Here is a 24,495-nt window from a genome sequence, read left to right on the forward strand (position 1 = left end):
CATTTTAATGGTATCGAAGTTACAAAATATATTTAAAATTATATACATCTGATTCAAAATTAATTTATTAACCTAATTATACAAAATATAATTTACCTTCAGTCATGAATTTATCCATATACTGGGTAAAATGTTGTAGCAATTCAAGTTTCTCTTGCAGAGCAACTGGGATGTCTTCTTCTCTATGATATCTTGTTACTTCGTCATCGGTTGTCACATACTCCACCCTTCTTTGCAAATGGAAACATTTTTAAAGAAACTGTATATGTAAAAACAAAAAGTACCTCTAACTCCTTGCAGTGTGATTTTGTATATATAATGTGTTTACATTAAAATATCTTTTAATCTCTTCATGATCAGTGAAATATAATATCTCATCTCTAGGGTTTCTTTACCTTTAAACATAAGATAGAGCCACTTATCTATACTAAAAAAATTACAAATTCTTAAGCAAATTAATTCAGTCATAAAAGGATTAAAAGGTAACATATTGATTTAAGTTAGTTGAGTATAGACTATCTACAATATATAATTATTGTGTAATCTTTGACAGTTATTTTAGAATATACAACTCACTCCAAAGAGTTAAATGGAACAAAAAATAAGTAAAATGAAGGATACAGACCTTCTATCATGTGTGTAACTAATTTTCGTGTTATCATTGAAGAGAACGCCGACAGATTTATCAGAAAGTTGAAAACCTAGGCCATATTTGTTAGAGTAATCAATCCACTTAGTAATGAATAGAGGTACAATATCTTTTACTGGTGGATGATTATTTAATTTATTCTTGCATTTAATGTCTGTTATGCAAGTTTCTAATGCTTGATGCATTTGCATGCTCTGTGCCATGTATCCCATTTTCTTGTGATCCGGACATAAGACACTGCTTAATCTCTGTCTAAATTTTGGCACTTTTGGAAATTTTCTAGCTAACCAGCTAATGACTTTTGATTCTTTCCGTAAACTTTTCTGAGATCTATTAATTTGATGCTGCTGTTGCTGTTGTTGTTGCTGTTGCTGCTGGGGCGATTGTGGTTGTGACGGTGGTTGTAATGGTTGTTGAGCTTGTGTAGTGTGAACCTATAATTAACATGAAATAAAAACAAATGTTAAATGAAAACATTTATTTTTAATAAATGCTATTAAATCTAAAATTTTTCTTTGTCACTAAAACATTTGCACTGTCTTCTGGTTATTTTAAACGAAATTAAATATTTCCTTCAAGTAAGCCTTTATATAAGGCTTATTTAATCTCATGTAACTCACATGTCCAATATTGAATTCAATTTGCTATAATCTGTCTTGCTATTTTATGGCTTCAGATATACTCCAAATGTAACTTCATTTCTTATTGTTATCATTAATTATTACACTTATATCATATCCAAAAATCCAAAAGTAACACTTTCTGTTGCAATCCATCATGTGTATATAAATAATAAATAATATGAGGTACAAGTATTCAAATCCTTTCTTGTTTTTATGTCACTTCATGTTTCAATGACATAAAACTTCATTTAGAAACATTTTTAACTGATCACAGAGAAAGAAGATTTCTTCAATAATAATGAAGGGCAGACACAATGTATATCAGTTTACAATAACAAAGATTAAAAAAATGATAAATACATTTTGATGTTCCACTGTGCAAGGGGCACAATGAATCATTAATAGTATTTTGACTTCTGTAAGTTAAAAGTGTAAAACATGACTAAAAGATGTCATTGTATAAAAAATTAACAATGTTTCAGAAGCAGGAACAATTACGTTTCCTTGTTATGTACCAAAATAATATGCATAAAGTTAGTACAATAACACATTTTTATAAATATGTTGACTGGAGTACAATGATACAACACAAAGATACACCAAAGAGATATTTCAAAATGCCCTGTTACTGTACAATTATTTTATTAATCATAATAATTTTTACAACAGAAATAGTTAGAAACTACTACATATCTAAAAATAATAGGAGAAACATAAATAAGATTAATATTGAAGTTGCAAAATTAGAAAATTATAAAAAACTACAAATAAATACAGTATCACTACTTTTATTCAATGGTATCACATTGAGATAATATCACTATATTCCATCCAATGTTAATATACCTTCACTTGTGAATCATTATACCCCACCTATATGGCAGGATGATGCAAATTCCATTTTCTAAAAAAATGTTAATAACTCCTACTTCCTAAATGTTATATAAAAAGTTCAAACATTCAGAAAAATTATTTTTTTATTACACTTTTTTTCACTGTTGAGATATTGATCTAAAATTCAATGCACTAATACTTATTTGTTATAAGTTTTTTAAGTTTAAAAAGAAGTGCATTACTTTGGTCCATCTGACCCTGTTTATAACTAAATGGAACGTATCTTGTTGAACATTCCTTCTACCAATAACTACACTATATATAGATAAAGTAATTGTCACTTCACCTGAATCTTATTAAGCTTCTGGTTCCTAGAGGTCGTGGAGTTAGCCGAAGGCGACGACATGGGGTCGATTATAGACGGGGGTGGCATTTGAAAGCATGAGATACGTGGCAAGGAAGTTGGTACATATTCCTTGGTGAGATAAGCATGTTCCTTAACCCTTTCCAAGGATGGTCGAAGTTCAGGGTTCGGTTGGAGAAGCCATTTAATGAGATCTTGTCCACTTCGACTTGCTATCGTATCGTCAACCTCTCTATAGTGATTGTTACATATCCTGGCATAAATTTCCTTCAATGTCGCAGTATCGAAAGGTGGTTGCCCTACCAATAGGGCGTAGAGTATGCATCCTAGCGCCCAAACATCCGCTTCGTAACTGTAGGCTTGCTTATACAACACTTCCGGTGCTATGTAATTCGGTGTTCCGCATATCGTCCTATGCATACAAATGGATTTCTTCCATAAACATTCTGATCATTTATTATTCCAATGATGTACGCGTATATATGTCCTGTTACATTTAATGACACATTGTTCACAGCTTTTTAGTTATTCAAAGTAAGCCATATTAAACAGTGTGCATAATATATTATGAATAAGTGAATATGAACACACATTGTACTATGATTACTATAAAACAAGTCCCATTTCTTGGCCACAAAATAGAAATGAAATAAACATTATTATACACTCTATTTAACAAAAGACATTATACAAATGATTCAACACAGATTATCACACTGAAAAGTTGAAAGTAGTCCTTAATGTTGAAGTCAAACATTTGATGATATACTTCAATAACTATTCCTAGTCCTGGACAATAAGGTAAACTGCATATTTACTCATGTAGAAGTATTTAGCTGTATAATCAATTTTCTGAAAAAAATTATTTATGTGTATCAAGTGAATAATATTGAAATGGGTTCCTTCTGACTTTAGTAGATTTATGCATATAGATAAATCATATTAAGTCTTCTTACATACATTATCATAGTTTTATGTATACAACACAAAGAACTAGTAGTAAAAATGATATCTGATGAAGTTCTGATGGATATGTACATGTAACTGTAAAAATAGCAATGAAGTAAAAGAAAACTTACACGCGTCTGCACTGTCCATCAAGCCTCGTCGCCAGGCCAAAGTCTCCAATCTTGACGATCATACGATCCGATAGGAACATGTTGCCTGGCTTCAAATCCCGATGGACAACTTTCTGAGAGTGGATGTATGCAACACCGGTCACCATTTGTTTCATGTAATACCGTGCTTCCGGTTCCGTGACTTTACCACGATACTTCAACACGTGCATCAAACTCTGTCAAACAAGAACACGATTTTTGTTAAAATAAAAAGTGCCATGTAAAAATTCGAATTATCCATATTTTATAATAATTTACAAAAGAAAAAATATTGTTAGATACTTAAATATCTTACTGTATCAGGGTTTAAATGTTATTATAATAAATAGAAAAATGTAAAAATTGGATACTGGAGATTTAACATGTTGTATGACTGACTGTACATATTATATTTCTTTTCAAAAATTATATTTTTATAATAAGACATCCTAAAGTTTATTATATATAACTAGATTTATCACGTTTTATACGAATATTATTATTAACGTCATTCATCTTTTCGTAAATTAATTGAATAAATATATTTGATAACTGTATTACTACCCTGTTTACTCAATATTATTATTAAAGTTAATATCATTTTTATTTCATGAAAATTTCCAACAAATGTTTACAAGGGTTGAGATCCTCAATTTCCATCAAACGTCCTAAATAAACGGTAAATATCTAGAACATGATGGTTGCTTCGTTAAACACATACCAAACAAGTGACTTGCAAGAATTGCGGAAAATAAGAACAAACCTGTTTATTACTTCTTGAAAGCGTTTAAACAGAAACACGTGCACAAGGGAAATCGAGCCCGATTAACCGTTCAAGGAAATAATCTTGCAAATAAGACTGAGTGCATGGTTCTCCACAACGTTAATTGCATATAATATGTATATCACATTCACCGATAGCGACGGGCAATTTAACCTATTTTTCTCCATAGTCTTCAGTCGGAGAATCTCATAAGAGGCTGTGTCTCTCCCTTGACTTTCTCCTAAACTATACCACGTATTCTAAGAAGTGTGGTACCAAAAGAAAGCTTACGGTCTCTGATTTTGCATCATATACTTTTTACATTCATAAATTAAACCATTCAAAAGAGACAATCCAAAGAGTGATGAAAAAATTTCTTGCCAGAGCCTAATATCAAAATCATGAATCGGCTCTCCCTCAATTTCCTCCTAGTTTATGGCATGGATTCCAACAGATAAGGGACCAAAAGAAAATTTAGGGTCTCTAGTTTTACATATACTTTCTATTTACATAGGTTAAACCATTTGAAAGATATAGCCAAAATGGTTATCAAATCTGAAGTATATCATGTAATTCATGTAATCTCTCAGCCAACTGGTTTTTTAATGAAAATATGCTTTCAGTTGTTGAATAAAATCTCGAATATGTTCAACAATCCCCATTTTATAGTTCTCAAGCAGATTATTCGCACGATTTTATATCTTTATCCAATAATATCGCGACTTAAGCTGTAAGGAGCTTCGAAAACTTGTCGTTTTTCTAAGCAGGTTTGCGTTTCCCTTAGAATTTCACGCCGAAAGAGCAGTCTATTTCAGGGTGAGCGTATTCTTGACCCTGCTAAGGAAAAGGAGCAACAGGCAATTCTGTCTCTTTAAACGGACCGTAAATTCTTGCACGGCCGGACGTAAGCTCGTACCTTTCAGCTTTTGCTGATCTTTCTGACGAAGTTCCTTGAAAGAGCGAGACTTTAACAGGTAAGCGAACTTCTTTTCATTCTTCGAACGCATACACATGCACACGTACACAAGGAGGATTAGATGTTGGCTCGGCTAGAAAGGAAAAGGTTGGGAAATTCTTGCGAATGTATAGAGAGAATGTAACATTGGGAACAGGTAGGTAACAGACATACGATACCTTTCGAGGACAGGCTTCCAGAAGCATATACACGTTAAGGTTATCCTCAAAGTAGTGATGCAGTTGGACAACGTTCACGTGGTTCAGCTCTTTATGAATCATTATCTCGCGAGCGATCTGCAACGAACAGATCATCATTATTCTCGGGGTCATTTGATGTCATCTGTAAAACTTAAACGGATTATACTAATGGCGGTACATGAGTAACTATATATTGTCATTTCTCTTTTTATTATTGTCTTCTTGTTGTTAATTATTGCGCACGAGATCTTGATGGGGCTCCTGATGGGATCATCGTAATTAATAAAGAAATTCGTGTGATAAATGCAGAATCACAGCGTAAAGAATTCTGAATGATTCAATGTTTATATAACTTTGCAAAAAGTGAAAATTGCAAATGATGAATTATTCATAGAGTTATGGTATGTTTATGTAACGGAGACGTAGGATTTTCAGAATGTAACGACTTGTATGCAAGAATTTTATTAATAGATCTATTATGACTACAGCGATATCTAGGCGCTTGAAGATTATCCAATTGATTCCAAAAATTCTTTGGAACGAAGTCAACTGTCTGATTGATTACAACTGAACGGACGTAATCGAATTTGTGACTGTTGGATTTCGTACTTTTGGTAGGAAACATTCAGAATTCGGAAAAGAAACTTGAAAACGTTTGCAACAAATTATGTTGGTGTACGCAATAAAAGTAACAATCAAGTGTACATGAAATTCTACAAAAATAAATAATTCTGAGAATAAAGTAAGCAAACAATTAAACGGAATTAAGTCAAAGAAAACTTGAAGAGTAATATGCTTTTCTTCAGAGTTATACTAATAGTATTTATGTAACAAAAGTTAAAAAAAGAGATCTACATAAACACGAGAAATTAATAAACCGTACCTTTTGCATATGAATTTTTTGCATTCGATTTTTTCGAATGATTTTGCAGGCGTATTCGTTCCCATTGCTGACGTCGGTCATCAAGAAAACCTTGGCGAAACCACCCTGAAAGCAACAGGGAAAATATGAGTACGTAAAAAACGAATTAAACTCTTCGTAAAACAAAAATGTCAAACGAGTGACTAGGTTCTACAATCTACAATTTCTCCGTGCAACATCCGTTTGAGCTTGCCAGAGTGAAAGGTTTCTTTTCAGGAACGCTTGCTTTCATTCTTCAAGAACATCTTTACATTATCGTTTATTGCCTTGCCACGGTAGATTTGCCGAGGAGGAAAGTAAAAACAGTTTTCACGACGCAGCAAAGCTCTTTCATCCATTTTGCAAGTCACCGGAGAGGTATTACATACCCCAGTGAATCTAAATTGCACGCCAGAATTCAAATTTTTTGTCTATTTTTTTCGTAACATTCAATATCTATTCCGTAATAAATTATCACGGTTAAATCTGAAAGCATTTAACTCTTTAGGGCTAGGTGGGTTAAAAACTGTCCCACCTTTGGCTTAGTTTTTGATGTATGGTGGGATATACAGGGTGTTACCTGTAGCGCTACTCACGATTTTCTCCCACTTGCAGCCACCTTACAAAAAAAAGTTTAGAATAATATTTGCAGTCTATGAAGTGCATAATAGATATTAGTAAAACAAATTTTTAAAACAGTTTATTCTCTTGGCAAAGTCAAGGTCACCTCGGGTTTTTTATATAGGAACATACATTTTTTTATTCATAGCTTTAGGGGACATCGAGACGAATTCAAAACACATATTACATGATATTTTTATTAACATATTACTCGATTTACAGAAGAGGAAATGTGAAATAAAAGACCGAAATATTACGTGATGGATGGCGGCATACATTTTGAATATGTAATTAAATAAAGTGTATTTCTCTTACATTCTAGTCGCGTGTTTACAGTCAGTAATCTCTTCGGAATGAAATAATGCTTACACTACCAAAGTTAAAAGCTAAGTTTTTCACATTTCCTTTTCTGCCAATTAAAAGATTTAAATTTGTTCTGTACTGACTTTTGAGTGTTTGGAACTATCAAACCCCAAATATTTAAATAATTAAAAAGTGCAGGGTAAAATAATAAATTTTTGCAAATGAAATTTGTGACAAAATAACTGTTAGAAAATTAAAATTTATTTTGAACAAAATTAACATTTAATATCAATAAAAAATGATTTATAAATGAGTAGTATATCTTGTATTGAGTAATAGATGTTATTGCAGCTTATTCAATAGCTACAGTAGCTTCTATTTTAACAGTACTTCATTATGACTTAATAACTTTAGTATGATTTATTTTTAAAGCTGATGCTGAAGATAAAGACATTTTATTCTTCTCCGAATTAAAGACGTACAAATAACAATATGTAAATATATATTGTGTATATATAATGTATAATGCCAAAATGTTCGATGCAACTAAGGCTTTTATTTACTTTAAAATCATGTGCCTCAAAGAGTTAAATAGATATTAAAATATTGAATGATAGAGTGTGCAAAATTCTCTCGTTCGGAATTATTGATTGTTTGAGTTGAACCGAAATGGAACGGTAGACACAAAAATTGTATTTTTAAAAATCGTAAAAGAAACTAACGATTTTATCGAACAGTAGTTTAGATGTGTTTAAAAATTTCTGACATGAATGTTCGTTGGAATGGAGAATAAAAATGTTCGTGGAACTTTACAAGCTTCTTTTGTTGTATTTTGGCGGGGGTTGTGTTTATCATTCGGTACGATAGGCACATGTTTAGAGTTTGTATGAAGTTAGGTTATGTAAACTTTCAGACATACGAATTTGCGAATTTGAAAGTTTATAATCTTTTAAATTTTAAAGTTTATAATCTTTAATACTAAATTTGTCTAAGACGGCCGAGATACCCTTTTCCACTTCCCGAATTTCCAAATTTCCAAATTACCAAATTTCTAAATGTCCAACTTCCCTAATTTTCAAATTACTAAAATTTCAAGCCTCCAAATTTTTTAATTTTTAAATTTCGGATCTTCAAAACAAAATTCAAAAAATTCCAAATTTTTAAACTTTTAAATTAACAATGATTTATGATTTAAAAATGATACAACGGTGGATTAACTAAAGTCAAATATTATTTTTTAAACAAAAATCATTCTTGTTTATATCGGAAAAGTCCTGATACTTATATTTTCTGATATGATTTTAATCTATATGCATAGGATGCCATCAATTGTTAAAAAAGATGTGTGAATTATTGTTAAAAGAGAATATTTAAAAAAATGTATATGAATAAAAATTTCTTAAAACAAATAAAAAAAAAAGAAAATTTGTATCAAATACTAAATTAAAGTAAATGGTATCACTGACAGAAACAAAATAATTCTAGTCGAAATAATAACTTTTATAAATAAATAAATTTTGCGGCACTAAATAAAATCAATGATTATTACATACTTACGAAGGCGTAAATAATTATTAACGTATTGTTTTAGAGATCAAATAACGAAGATATTGATCTTGTAAAGATATCAGCGAAGATAGCTCGTATTTTTGTTGGGAGAAGATCAGTGAAAAAAAAGATATTTTGAAAGAAGTATACGCGCTCGATCCTTACATTATGTGTTTCGGAAACGCTAAAAAACATTCGAAGGAACCTTTTTTCAAGACAAACATTCCGCACTAAGCAACACAAACAACTTAAAGAAAATTTAGGTCGTACAGACGTCCTTTTTTTAGTTACACTTTGATCTCGAATTACAAGCAAAAGCGTCTGCAAATGAACAACCCCGAAATACACGGCCTGCTATTCTAATTTCATCAAACGGTATCACTTTTTATTACGTTCTAGTAATTTCAAAAATAGTAAGTGGTTAATGGTTTAAAGTTTGTGGATTTCATAAAATTTACAGTTCTTTATAAGATTATATTTTTTTTTTTTTTTTTTTTTTTTTTTTTTTTTTTTTTTTTTAATGATGATGGCAGTGATAGTTTATAGTTCATTTTTCCTGCAGATCGTACAATTTCAGTAGACTCTAGATATATTGCCAGTATTATGCAATGTTTCACGCATAGTGGGGACCGACTACCTTCTCTTAATGTAGCACACGAATAGTCACGGAGTTTGCCGAAGGAGGTATGATAATTGTAGGGAAAGTGACATAAAACTGTCGAATTTTCAATGATTTAAATTTTCAAATTTTTTTGTCTGAAATCCTCGAATTTTCAAATATCCAAATCTGAAAATCCAATGTTTAAAAATATGAAAATTGTAGAAAGCTCCATAGTTTTAAGCTACTAAAATGATAATATTAAACAATTTCAAAATTCCATAGGCTCAAAATATCACATTTATGAAGTCTCGAATTCCTACAGTCTCAATGTTACCAAATCTGTGCATACTAAAATCCTCAAATCACAAAATCTTAAAATCTCAAAATTTCAAAACTTCAAAATCCCAAAACCACATAATTTAAAAATCCTAAAATCTCAAAATCGCAACATCCCAAAATCTCAAAACATCCAAACACCAAAATCCTAAAACTTCTAAGTCCCAAATTCCTAAAATCCAAAAACCTCATAATCTTTGGGAATCCCAAATTCCTAAAATCCCGAAATTCCGAAATCTCAAAATTTCTCAGTCCCATATTTCTAAAATCCCGAAATTCCAAAATACTAAAATCCCAAAGTCCTAAAATCCTGAAATTCTAAAACCTCAAAATCCCAAAACTTCTAAGTCCCAAAAACGTAAAATCCAAAAACCCCAAAATTTCAATACCCCAAACTCCAAAAATTTCTAAGTCCCAAAATCCTAAATTCCCAAAACCCCAATACCTCAAAAGCCTAAAATCCTATAATTCAAAAATCTAAAAGCTCCAAAGTCCCAAAATTCAAAAATGTTTCTACAATCTTCATTTTACAAACGTCAACATATAACTGACTCATTCCCATCTGAAGCCTATTCTAAAACAAATAAAAGAAAGCCCAATAAAAAATCTTTTTAATCTTCCAATATCTGAATTTTTAATACGAGCCTCCGGTGGATCAGGATTTGTAACTTGAAAATACCTGTCCTAAATGCTAGGACAAACGGTTTAAAGCATTTACGACTGGTAAATTCGGTACATGTATTTTTAAGTACCCCTGGAAGTCTCCTAAAAATACAACCCTTAAAACGTGTTCCTGCTTTACACAACTGCGCCGAACGAAAAGAAAAAAGAAAAACGTATCATTGTCTTTCGTTTCCGTTTAGTTTATAATCGAATGGACCACCACGAATTGTGAAACATATTGCAGCGCGACGTTCGATAACACGTGCTGCAGCTGCATGAAAACGGATGTTAATGTTTGCAGCGGACGAAGTTGACATTTCTATACACTCAAGAATAAAGTTACATTCCTCTGAGGAGATTTTAGAAGTTTAGAATTCTATAAATTTAGAAACTTCGAAACTTCAGGATTTGAACATTTGAAAATTTGGAATGTAGGAATTACAAGATTTGGGCATATAGGGATTTTAGGGACGGGATTTTATATAGCAATATAGGGACTTTGTGATATAGCGATTTTGGAATATAGGGATATTAGGACATAGGAATTGTGGGATATAAGAATGTACCTAGGGATTTTTGGATCTAGGAGTTTTTGGAACTAGGGATTTTTGGATTTAGGGGTTTTTGGAACTAGGGGTTTTTGGAACCAAAAATTTTTGGAACTAGGGATTTTTGGATTTAGGGGTTTTTGGAACCAAAAATTTTTGGAACTAGAGATTTTTGGATTTAGAGGTTTTTGGAACTAGGGATTTTTGGAATTAGGGATTTTTGGAACTAAGGATTTTGGTATTAGGGGTTTTTTATCTAGGAATTTTTGGATCTAGAGATTTCTGGATCTAGGGATTTTTGGGCATTAAACGTTTGGGACATAGGGGATTTGGGATATAAGGATTCTTGACTATAAGGATTTTGGGGTTAAAGGGATTTTTGGATATGAGGATTTTGCAATATAGAGGTTTTGGGATATAGAGATTTTTGCATATAGTAATTTCGAATTATACTACTCTACAAATCTAAGAATTTAAGGAAGCAGTAATTAACATGTTGACGCCGGCGCAGATATTTGCGATCCATTCCGTGCGGCGGCGCTGCAATTAGCGGTCCGTCCCATGGGGCGGCACTTTGTTTAAAATGTTTTAAAAAATTGCATCGGCAACATAAGTAGTTATATTTTGTTGTATTTAATGTATTGATTAAATTGTAAGTTATGTATTTTGTGTTAAATGTTTGATTATAAGGTAGAAATGTTAATGAATAATGTTAAATCAATAAAATAACATTTTGTACTACGTATTTTTTTATATACGGAGGTGGCCCATCGGTGATGCATGCCGCCCCACGGAACAATCTAGTATGGGCCACCGGTGGGTCATGCCGCCGCACGGAACAGACAAGCATGGGCCACCGGTGGGTCATGCCGGCGTCAACGTATTAAAGGATACAGTAATTCAGAAATATCGGGGTTTCATATGAAACATAGAGATTTCGGGATATAGAAATTAACGGAATTTGAGGACAGAAAATTTAGGGTTATTGTGATTTTTATAGTAGGAGAATTTAAAAATATGAAAACTTGGGAATTTGAAAAACTAAATTTTTGAAAGTCAGAGAACTCATAAAGTTCAAAATTTAGAAAGTTTTCAAGTTTACATTTGTGTTTCCAGAAGAAAGAGAAGTGTTGGGTGGCTCCTTCCCTTAGATTCGTCTTTAGTTACAGAAAGCAAACGTTGCGCACGAGTGTACATTAACCAAATGACTTGCTATAAGTTATACCATTCTTGCCATTCTTTGCAATTCTAAGGTTATTGCATTTCGGTGTCTTTTATTTCGAGATACATTCGTAGACGATACACGTGTTCATCTATCTAAATATACCTATCCATTTGACAAACTGCCAGAATAGTAGCTATTTACCTCTAAAAAAGAAGAGTACGTGATACTTGAATCGCGTATCCTGTCTAGCTTCGATATTAGAAATGATCTAATTTAGTGTCTTCCTCGCTTACGTTTTACCTTGACCCGATTTTCACCTTGGCTTTCATTTCAAAATGATCTTTTTCCTCTTCGCCATAACTATACTCGCTTCTTCTCACTTGTCAAGCGTTTTATTAACTTCGTTGTTAACTACGAGGTCATCTTTACTTACCACTTTCTAAACTTGTATCCAGTCATTAAGATTACATTTTTTTTAAAGGAACAGATAAAGAGCTAATAGCGGGTGGATCTGTTGGAGATAATGGGTAAAATTGTATTTCGTTTCACTTTTTGTATGTAAAACGAGAGTTATTTACGAATTGAGGAAATAACTTGTAAATATACTGTTTATGAAACCCCGGTATCCGTGGAGAGAGGTTCCAAGATCCGCGGTTATCTGAAATCTGAAACCGTGAGTAGCAATGAACACTGGATATAATAGTATATGATCGTGGAAAAATTAATGAATTTATTGGAAGTGATTATGCATTAATTCTTTTAGTTGCATGACTCCATTTCTGGGGACCATATAAATTTTTACATAGATATGTTACTTGTTTTACTGGAAATCATTTGACGTTAACGATAAATAATTTTGCAAAATACAGGATATCTCACAACTAGTGTAGGTCCTTGAAATGGGGGATAGCTGACGTGATTCTGAATAAGATTTCCCTTTGCAAAAATGGGGTTCGAAGCTTCGTTTTTGAATTATTAAGGAAAAACAAGGACTAATCAGTGCGCGAGGATTACGCATGCGCAAACGCGGAAGCGACAGCTTCGAGCCTAGTGGCTGAGCGCGCGTAGTCCTCGCGCTCTGATTGGTTCGCGTTTTTCCTTAATAATTCAAAAACGAAGCTTCAAACCCAATTTTTGCAAAGGCAAATCTTATTCACAATCATGTTAGCTGCCTCCCATTTCAGGGACCTACACTAGTTTTGAGACACCCTGTATAAATCTTGCCCAATAAAAAAGATTAAGTATCATTAAAACTGTTTACTAGATTTATTATAAATAAAATTATTAAACCTAAAAAGGTTTTTTAATATTAAACACTCCAAATTTAAAAATGACCAACTACCAGATTTCTAGATTTCCAAATCTCAAAATTTTTGAAGTTTTAAATCCCAAAATCACTGAATTTACAAATACCCAAAAACTAAATGTTCAAATAATCAAAAAACTTAATCTCCTTCTCGATATATTCTTGATATATTCGTTTAATTATTGAAATGTATTCAGTGTGAAAGGCGTTAAACCAAAGTTGATACGCTACAATATGCTCTTGGAAACCATATCGGTTTTCCATGCAATAATTTAGTAAAAAATGCTCGCAATTTCACAGTTATGCGAGGCATGTATGTCAACCGACATAAACTGCAAGCGCTATACAAGTTTCTTGCACTTTTGACAAATTATATCTCTAATGGGAAAATCAAGTAACAGGGAGCGCATAATATAAGATGCAAAAAGTGAATGGACCGTAGATAAAATCATTCCGGTACAATCGAATCAATGAAGAACAAACATTCCATAGAAACCGGTCAGGGGAATTTTCTCCTTGAGGTTGGTGCATGTAGGCATTAATCAGCACGTGAAACTTCTGTTTGATCGTAAGTGGACACGTGAAGCCAAATCTCTGGGTCGTATGACAGTTCATCGACACAGAAACCGAACGAGATTAACATATCGGTTTTTCGTCCGTTTACTATGAATTCTACTTATCTAACCCCTATGCTGGAACATAAGGGTTATCTTCTTATCTGACCAATATTCGTGAACAATTTTGATCTAGAAGTTGTTTTATGTTTCGTGTTTAGAAACGTAATAACCTGGAATAATAATATGAAATTGCATGGAATGTTCAGTTTTAACGTATGCGCTAAAAGCATATACATATGTTATTCAATTGTACTGAATTTAATACCACACGATTCAATTTCACGCAGTTCACTTTTGTACGATTTAATCAAACGCGATATAATTTTGCGAATTTTAATTCTACGAAATTCGGTGAGATCCAATTCCGGGAGATTAAATTTAATATGGTTAAACAAAGCAAGTTAAATATGCGAGGTAATTAGAGATAATTCAATTTCAAGAAATTTAATTCGATGCAATCGAATCTTACTTAATTCAATTCTTACTTAATTTAACAGAATATGATTTGATGCAATTCAATTTCATCAAGTTGAAATATACCTCAATACAATTCTACAGTATTCAATTCTACTCGGTTTAATTCCACAAAATTCAATTCTACTCGATTCAATTCCACAAAATTCAATTCGACATAATGAAATTCTACTCAGTTCAATTCAACAAAATTCAATTCCGCACGATTCGATTCTACTCGGTTCAATTCCTCAAAATTCAATTCAACTCAATTCAATTCAACACGATTCAATTCTATCTGATTCAATTCCACACGATTCAATTCCACACAATTCAATTCTACTCGGTTCAATTCAATTCCATTCCACAAAATTCAATTCCACGCGATTCAATTCTACTAGGTTCAATTCCTCAAAATTCAATTCGGCACGATTCAATTCAACTCAATTCAATTCAGCACGGTACAATTCTATCTGATTCAATTCCACACGATTCAATTCTACTCGGTTCAATTCAATTCCATTCCACAAAATCCAATTCCACGCGATTCAATTCTACTAGGTTAAATTCCTCAAAATTCAATTCAACTCAATTCAATTCTATCTGATTCAATTCCACAGGATTCAATTCCACACAATTCAATTCTACTCGGTTCAATTCAATTCCATTCCACAAAATTCAATGCCACGCGTTTCAATTCTACTAGGTTCAATTCCTCAAAATTAAATTCGGCACGATTCAATTCAACTCAATTCAATTCAACACGATTCAATTCTATCTGATTCAATTCCACACGATTCAATTCTACTCGGTTCAATTCAATTCAATTTCACAAAATCCAATTCGAAACGATTCAGTTTAACGATATTAAAATTTACAAGTATCAATTCTACAGCATTCGATGCCACATCACTCAATTTCATGATATTCAATTGAATGCAATTGAATTCGACGAAATTCAATCTAACGTGGTGCAACTCGACGATATTCAATTCAACACGATTCAAATCCACGGAATTCAGTTTAACCTGATTTCATTCAATAAATTTCATTATCAGATTTATCTTATTAGATTTAATGGTTAAATATAGATAACATGGTAAATAAGAACCTTGTATACTGCACATCTGACTACAATGGAATAAAAAAGAAGTGTTAATAACATATTTCATATTGTAATTTATATATCTATAGTAAAAATACAAATTGCTCTTAAGTACATGATATTAAAACATTGTCTTGCTGTTTTTAAGTTTGAATGAATATTGATAGTATTATTTCTTCATTTTTCCTTGGACTAAAGCCGACATGGATCCGTTTCATAACTTGAAATTTTAATCATATTTTCTTTATTATACGTCCTCTCATTTTTAATTTGCCATTCATCTTTTGGTTATATGATACTATTTTTCCGAAAGACTGATTTCTTGAAGAATTAAAATATGTACATAAAAATTAATCACTCAAAATGTTTATGTATGTCATACGGATAACAAAACGTTTATGTACTTGAACCTTTCGAATTAATCATTTTCACAAAACATTTTTAACAGGAAATAAACATTATTCATCTAATTTCTTACACGTACAACTTTTCTTCTTAAAAAATCTTATCTTTTCGATAAGATACAACAAAAGGCACAGGGAAAATGTTATAGTCAGGGTTATCATAAATTTCATTTCATGGTTCTGTAAGCAACTTCATTGGCTAACGGTGCACACAGTGTCCCCCTTCTTCTTTTTACAAAACATGATATAAATTAATAGAACTGTACACATTGTTAGGACATTATATTTCAAATTATATGATGTTACTTCAATTTGATTTTCATACATTTTAATGAATATTAAAATAATTGTAAAAGCAATAAAAAGGGGTACAGTCAGGGGTTAAAGTTTGAAAAAGTAAATTTCGTTATATCACAAATTTTAGATTCATTGTTACGTACAAAATATTAATTAATAATTATTTACATATTGTTATTTGTACGTCTTTAATTCGGAGAAGAATAAAATGTCTTTATCTTCAGCATCAGCTTTAAAAATAAATCATACTAAAGTTATTAAGTCATAATGAAGTACTGTTAAAATAGAAGCTACTGTAGCTACTGAATAAGCTGCAATAACATCTATTACTCAATACAAGATATATTACTTATTTATAAATCATTTTTTATTGATATTAAATGTTAATTTTGTTCAAAATAAATTTTAATTTTCTAACAGTTATTTTGTCACAAATTTCATTTGCAAAAATTTATTATTTTACCCTGCACTTTTTAATTATTTAAATATTTGGGGTTTGATAGTTCCAAACACTCAAAAGTCAGTACAGAACAAATTTAAATCTTTTAATTGGCAGAAAAGGAAATGTGAAAAACTTAGCTTTTAACTTTGGTAGTGTAAGCATTATTTGATTCCGAAGAGATTACTGAATGTAAACACGCGACTAGAATGTAAGAGAAATACACTTTATTTAATTACATATTCAAAATGTATGCCGCCATCCATCACGTAATATTCCGGTCTTTTACTTCACATTTCTACTTCTGTAAATCGAGTAATATGTTAATAAAAATATCATGTAATATGTGTTTTGAATTCGTCTCAATGTTCCCTAACGCTATGAATAAAAAAATGTATGTCCCTATTTAAAAAACCTGAGGTGACCTTGACTTTGCCAAGAGAACAAATATTGTTCTAAACTTTTTTTCCTAAGGTGGCTGCAAGTGGGAGAAAAATGTGAGTAGCGTTACAGGTAACACCCTGCATATTTTATGATAAATTTTATTTGCAAAAATTTATTATTCTATCCCCTCACTGTTTACTGATTTAATTATTTTGAGTCTGATAGTTCCAAACACTCAAAAGTCTTAATCCACACCTGGGTACAGGAAAGGTCTACCCTTTTTTCTATGGGTAATACCCCTTCTGGACCCTCTTCTAGCTACACTCATGAAGTTAATACTCAATGACCTAAATCCCTTTTTATTTATGTAGATACCGTATTAAACATTAATTTTATATATTAGTTTAAAATGAATGACTTTATATTAATTCTAATAATAAACCCTTGTTATATATAGAAATAAATTTTTGTCTCTGCGTTCTAATTATAAGAATACAAAAAAAGAAAGATTGATCACGGTGCAGAGGACATTCAGAAATCGATAGACAGAAATAGAACGAGTGGATGAATTAACGAAGTGTCACGTTAAGAAAATGTCGGCTGCAAGAATAGAAGTAGGATATTCGAACAGTCGATCGGACTTTTTAACTATTAATAAAACGGTTCGTGCTGATTGCAGCATTAATATTCTACTTTAACTAGACAGACGTCTCTCGATATTGATTACCGGGGTCGATAGTTGAAAAGCGCTTTCGAAGCATTTACCGTACAGTGGATCACAAAAGTATTCATCCGTTTTTAGAATCCTCAGAAGAATTGAATTAATTTCGACGCTCCGTAAAGAAATTAATGGATTATCAAGAATAAAATTAAACGCTACAAGAGTTCAATATAGAAGTTTGACTTTGTGTACTGTAATAAATAGTATTTTAGGGAATGAAAGAGAATGAAATTTAAAATTGAAATTTTATTTTTCAATTTTGGCTCAGGTAATTAGTTATCAAGTTATTAATAATTGAAGTTGGAATTTCAAAGGCGGGAAAGCAGGGGCGTAGTGTGATATAGGGCCCCCTGAGTTTGATGTATACGTTCAAACTACCCAAATTTCTTAATTTGGAAATTAAGAAATAGGAAATATCAAATTTTCAAATTTAGAAATTTAGTATTTTTCAAATTTTCAAACTTAGTATTTTTCAAATTTAGAAATTTAGTATTTTTCAAATTTTCATATTTAGTATTTTTCAAATTTAGAAATTTAGTATTTTTCAAATTTTCATATTTAGAAATTTAGTATATTACAAATTTTCATATTTAGAAATTTAGTATATTACAAATTTTCAAATTTAGAAATTTAGTATTTTTCAAATTTGGAAAGTTGAGAATTAGGAAATGTGAAAATTTCTAAACCTAAAAAATTTGGACATATGCACATTAAAAGTTAAAAAATTATAACATTTAGAAATGTAGAAATTTTCACATTGAGGAATGAACCCATAACATGCTACATCCATGCACACATTCCAATTGACCAACTTTAATTGTTAATAATTCAATAAATAATGGTGCAACCCAAAATTGAAAGAGGACCTTTCAATTCTAATCTCCACCCTCTTTCACCTGCTGCAATATTCATTATAAATTACATAAACTTTTGTCATTATTAATTAATATTTTGTATATAAAAATAAATCTAGTTTATATTTTAAATCAGATTTATATTTTCAAATTTCACCTCTGATAACCTTACTACGTCCATGTTTAATTAGTTAATAACGAGGCACATAACGATACGTCTTGAAACCTAATTACTTCTTCAGATTATTCAGAGATAAACGTTATCATTTAAGGCAGCAAAATAGATTCCACGAAGCACGTGAACTCGGGAACAAAAATGTGTCTCCGGTTCACACTAATCTTGTTAAGTTCGAGTCAAACTTTGATATCAGGTTAATTACTCGATATAAGAGTAATTATCGTGTAACCGTTATACGTATCTGAGCTCTCATTTGAATGTTATTCACTTCATTCCTTTTCTAGAATATCAAGTCATAAGAAATGAATATTAGAGTTATCAGAATTATAAATTGAAATAAAAAGATTCGATATAAGTGAGTCTCTGGTGTCTAAAATTTCGCTTATATTGTTTAGGTTCTACAGTGATTAATGTTTTGCTGAAAGTAAAAAAGGACAGCAAGAAAATGAGGAAATAACACATCCGCTACTTGCTTATATAATATAGATCATTTTCGCTTATATCGAATCTTTACTGCATTCTTATTATTGCTACAAATTTAAGATTTTGAAAATTTTTAAATTTGGAAATGAAAAATGAGAAGTTTTAATTAATTTAGAAATCTAAAAATTTGAGAATTACAATTTTTTGAGTCTGTAAATTACAAAATAGGAAATTTAGAAACTTGGAAATTTGAATATTTTTTAATTTAGGAATTTGAAAATTTGAGAATTAAAATATTCGAAATTTAAGAATTTAAAAATTTAAAAATATATTTACACTTTTTAAAATGCACTCGTATTGAATTCAGAAGAGTTCCAATTTAATAAAAAAACTTTAACTGCAAAAAGTTGCAACCAATATTTGTCGCTAATCACAGAGTAAACTTTTATTGCCAAGAGCACGGCCATGGGCACAAAAATAAAGGCCACATTTTCCTTAGTAATAGGTTCTAAAGTAATAATGGAGAGAAAGAATGTTAATTTGTCAGGTATATAACAACTCTAGAGAGCAAATTATAGAGAATATAATTGGATCATATACATTTGTAGTTTTTATACGATTTAAGGTAGAAAACAAATTCCCAGGGAAGCACCATCTATGAAATTAATTTAATAGACAGAAGGAACTTCATCCTGCATAGAAATGATGAGAACGGCGCATGTGAATTGTCTATGGTGAAAAAAGGGAAGTAAACGGGTAAGGAGGAAAAGAGAAAAGAGAGGAAGGGGCCCATCCGCTGAATTTATCCTCGTGGTTGTTGCACCGAACACACGTGCACGAAACCAATCGGTGAAAGCCATAAGATGTCACTAACTTGCGTGTGTGTAAGCATGTGCGAACAAAGGGACACGTACACAGTTACGGATAATTTTTTTCTACACGATGTCCTCGGACTAACAGCATGACGAAAAATTACTACAGTCGAATCTCGATAACTTGGAAACCTACATAAGACTAAAATTTTGTTCGTTTATTCTTCCGCTGCGCGAACCTTTTAATATCAATTATTTCTCACGTCTTCAAATTTTACCTTGTTAACTGAAATTTAAAACTAGATTTCTACAGGTTGAAGTTTATTTGTGAGTCAAAAGTATCAAAATTTTCACATTTTTATATTTTCAAATTTCCAATTTCTAAATTTCTAAAAACCTAGACTTCAAAATATACAAATTCCCAAATATCTAAATTTCCAAATTTTGAAACTTCAAGAGCATAAATTATTACAATTCTAGATTGCAACAAATTATAAATTCCTAAATTCCTAAATTCCTAAATTCTTAAATTCCTAAATTCTTAAATTCTTAAATTCCTAAATTCCTAAATTCCTAAATTCCTAAATTCCTAAATTCCTAAATTCTTAAATTCCTAAATTCTTAAATTCTTAAATTCCTAAATTCCTAAATTCCTAAATTCCTAAATTCCTAAATTCCTAAATTCCTAAATTCCTAAATTCCAAATTCTCAAATCTTCTAATTTGCAAGTCCCGAAATTCTCAAATTTCCAAATTTCAAATTTTCATAAGCTCAAAAGCCCAAACTCTCAAATCTTTAAATTTCTTTTTTTCTAATTTTCCAAATTCCCCAGTCTATCTAAATCTAAATCTAAATCCCCCAGTCTCTAAATTTTTAAATTCCTAAATTTCCACATGACCATATTTAGAAGTTTGCAAATTTAAAATATACCAAATCCAGAATGTTAAATTTCCTTCCTTCCATCGCCATTTTCTCTAGAGACGCCTATGTGTTCCCTACACGGTGCAAAGGTAATATATGCAGCTATGCCCCTCACAGTATAAGTTGATCGTATATTTAAAACATATCATTTAAATAAATAATTTATTTCTACCTTTTAGCTTCACAACTCATTTAAATGTAATTATCGATTCAAAAAATATTGATTCATTCCAGACATACCTATATTGATGCTTTGACAAATGTCGATAAAACTGAAATATATCATCATCAATATGGTGGATATTCAGGGTTAATTATCGAGCATGCAATATTGCGTGAGCGAATATTTAACGTGAAAAATTAAGCAAACGATATCGCGTGATTTGATAGGTACCTTTGATAAGGAAATCGTATAGCAGAGATTTTGACACGTGGTAAAAAAACGTATGTATAAGTAAACGAACAAAAATAAAAATAGACGAAGTACAACATAACGGAAAACTTGATTTCTAACCTCAAATACAAGTTAGACGAAGTAACTTCGGAACGAGCTGGTGTGGATAATCGAGATGACGAAACGGCGACCGGTTTTCTCGAGCAAGAGGATATACTTTGAGAGTACATCCTCTCTGAAATTATCCGTCTCTCTCTTCCTCTTTCTGGGCGACGAGAAGCCAGGCAAAGTTGCATCTCGCTACCGATCGATCGAACGAACTCGAGCCAAAGAATATTTCCTACGAGCGGTGAATCGATACCGATCGATACGCACCGATGCTCCCCAGACATTTTTGGAGTCTCCTACGAATGTCGCTTGCCAAATGTCGCAAAATCATTTTGCCAACAACATAATAAGGATAATGTTACGTAACTAAATCATCCGTGTAACATACGTCCTTAATTTTGCATCTGAACAGATTTAACGTCGTCATTCATGCAGGAACGGTGTCATGTTGCTACATTGTACGTTAACCCTGCATAACCTACATTTTATGCGAGTTGCCTCTAAGATTGAGAACATGAGTTGGTGGTTGCATTTTTGCAGCAGAATATTGTGTGTGTAGTCGCCATGAAGTGAAACTTCTGCTTTAGTTGTAGATAGTTTAGAAATTTTGAAATTCAGAAGTTTGTGAATATATGTATTCAAAGAGTGAAAAGCTTTTGAATATTATTTAGAAATTTGGGAATTCAAGAATTTAATAATTTAGAAATGTAGAAATTTGGAAATTAGAAGATTTACATAATTAGCAATTTTGAGAATTTAAAATTTAAGATTTTAGAAATCTAGAGATTTAGAAATGTGGAAATTTGAAAATTTATCCTTTTGAGAATTTAGGAATTTATAAATGTAATGATCTGAGAGTATATGACTTGCAAATTTATAAATTTTAAAATTGAATATTCTCACTTACGAAACTCGATCAGCCATAACATTCCCACTTTAAATTCTGCTCACAAAAGTTTAAAAAGAAACATATAAAAATCCGCAAAGTAGAAAGATTAATACGTGTAATGCGTCACGCCAAATTTCGTTAGTCACTTCGAAGCATAACGTAGGGTTTAAATTTACTTGACATCTGGCCTCGCGACTAAACATTTTAACAAGCTCAAATCTTTCGAAGCACTTCACGCACGTGTTATGCGTGCTAAATGAACGTGACAATTCTGTTTCAACGTATGTACAATTCAACCGGCCGTTTTTTAAACTAGCCACTCCATGTCTAAAATGTATCCTTTTCTCGATTTCAGCAGGAAGTTGTAAAAGATGAATTCCAGCGAAAATGCTTAGAAATTACGTAAATTAAACTTTCTCGATAAGAGTGGTCCAGAAATATATGGCGCGCTATTTAAACGTTGCAGTTTTCTTCATTTCTCACGGTTCTTTGTTAGCCACATAACGTTTCTTGGAAATAGATTCCACTATGGTGACAGAACGTTCTCTGAATGTTTGACATTAGAATTCTTGGTATGCGAAAATGGGGAATAAATGACTCACTTCCTTCACTTTGTTTCTTCAAATATGACGTCTGCTATGAACAAATAATTCAATTTATAATAAATTGCAAAGTTTAATAAAAATGTAGCTGATCATACCGGAGAATTTTTATCTGTTTTCTAAGTTAACCTGAATCGGAAAATGTTAATTTACAACGCTGATTCACGCAATTTAGGGTGGATTATAAATCATCCCTTTCATGATAGATAGTGTACGATATTAGAAATTCTTATCTCCTTTAGATAAGAGGGGAAAAACAAAAGTATGACGTCAAGATTGAGTCATTACTTACACAAAATGCGACCGATGAAAACTCTTAACCTAACTTAACAACTTGTTCGACTCTTTTAGTAATGAAAACTCTTAACCTAACCTAACAACTTGTTCGATCAAAATAGAGAAAAATTATTTTTATAAAAAATTTCAAATTAGTAAATCCAGTACGGTTACAAGCAAAAGGGGATGCTGTATAGTGAAAAGAAAATACAATTGTGGAAATCGTATAACACCGTAATCTCTTTCGCCGCGAGATAAGATAGTTCTTGGGTGTAGGAATATCACGTTCGTCTTAATCACTGTAAATAGTACACGTAAACAGAAATTTAAATAATCAAATGCTATCTGTTGAAATGTACTCTCAGTGTGACTAAATACGAACAACTGTTATAACCTGAAATATATTTTCGTGCATGAAATCATTACTTCAGTTTTCTTGCTATTTTCTAATCCACTAAGTCATCTTGTTTACAATATTATATATAGCATTACCCCAATTTCGAAGCAACCCCAATTAATTTTCTTCTTGAAGAATTACAACTATTGGTTTCTTAACGAAATACTAAATTTTCGATTGAAAGCGAAAATTTGTTATTTGTTTATGAAATGTTATTTTGGCGAATATTTATGAAAAGCGTAACTGTGCAAAGTGCTGTGGATATTTTCGTGAGAGATTAGGTTAAATCGATAATTTTTAATGTGTTAAATTTACTGGTCTGAGTAGTGACGATTTTATAATTATCGACATAACCTCAACGAAATTAGTCAATCTTCTCGATAAATCTTCATAATACTACTTATGACAATAACCTTAATAATATATTAAATAATTATGGATCTAACTTAACCCTAATCCAGTTTAATTTAACCCCATTAAAATCTTCATATGAGCATGACAAAAAATTATCAAAACTAGATATGGTTATGTTCTTGTACATTTTTACCAATTAAATAAATATTCCATGAAGAGTACCATTCCATAAGTATTCCATGAAGTCGTAAACTTTCATCAATTTATAAAAATATTATTTTATTCAATTTTGATATTAAATTTTCGTTATAAAAAAAATACGATGTACTCAAGGATTTGTAGAGATTACTGATACCATTTAACTTTATGGTTTGGTAATCCCTGCGCAAT

The 24,495-nt window shown here is 31.3% G+C and overlaps 1 protein-coding gene and 1 long non-coding RNA gene across 5 annotated transcripts in view; one reads left to right on the plus strand and one right to left on the minus strand.

Annotated features, from left to right (window-relative positions):
* LOC100874978 (serine/threonine-protein kinase PLK1) overlaps window positions 1–24,495 on the minus strand; it is a 33,196-nt gene that overhangs the window by 5,073 nt on the left and 3,628 nt on the right. The window contains exons 2-7 of one of the 3 annotated variants that reach the window (XM_003707180.3): window positions 6,369–6,473; window positions 5,465–5,581; window positions 3,550–3,764; window positions 2,453–2,882; window positions 626–1,083; window positions 97–230 (exon numbers count right to left, since the gene is read on the minus strand). In XM_003707180.3, the coding sequence (XP_003707228.1) occupies window positions 97–230; window positions 626–1,083; window positions 2,453–2,882; window positions 3,550–3,764; window positions 5,465–5,581; window positions 6,369–6,473 (1,459 nt within the window). The remainder of the gene's footprint in view (window positions 1–96; window positions 231–625; window positions 1,084–2,452; window positions 2,883–3,549; window positions 3,765–5,464; window positions 5,582–6,368; window positions 6,474–24,495) is intronic. The other 2 variants (XM_012294447.2, XM_076531230.1) reach the window with 2 other exon arrangements.
* LOC105663706 (uncharacterized) lies at window positions 21,645–23,108 on the plus strand. 2 transcript variants are annotated; one of them, XR_013038084.1, is made up of 3 exons: window positions 21,645–22,757; window positions 22,832–22,878; window positions 22,943–23,108. It is a non-coding gene; the product is annotated as an uncharacterized LOC105663706 (long non-coding RNA). The 2 variants fall into 2 exon arrangements; XR_013038083.1 differs by having other exon boundaries at window positions 22,835–22,878.

Source organism: Megachile rotundata, chromosome 4, assembly GCF_050947335.1.
Source record: "Megachile rotundata isolate GNS110a chromosome 4, iyMegRotu1, whole genome shotgun sequence".
Taxonomy (NCBI): domain Eukaryota; kingdom Metazoa; phylum Arthropoda; class Insecta; order Hymenoptera; family Megachilidae; genus Megachile; species Megachile rotundata.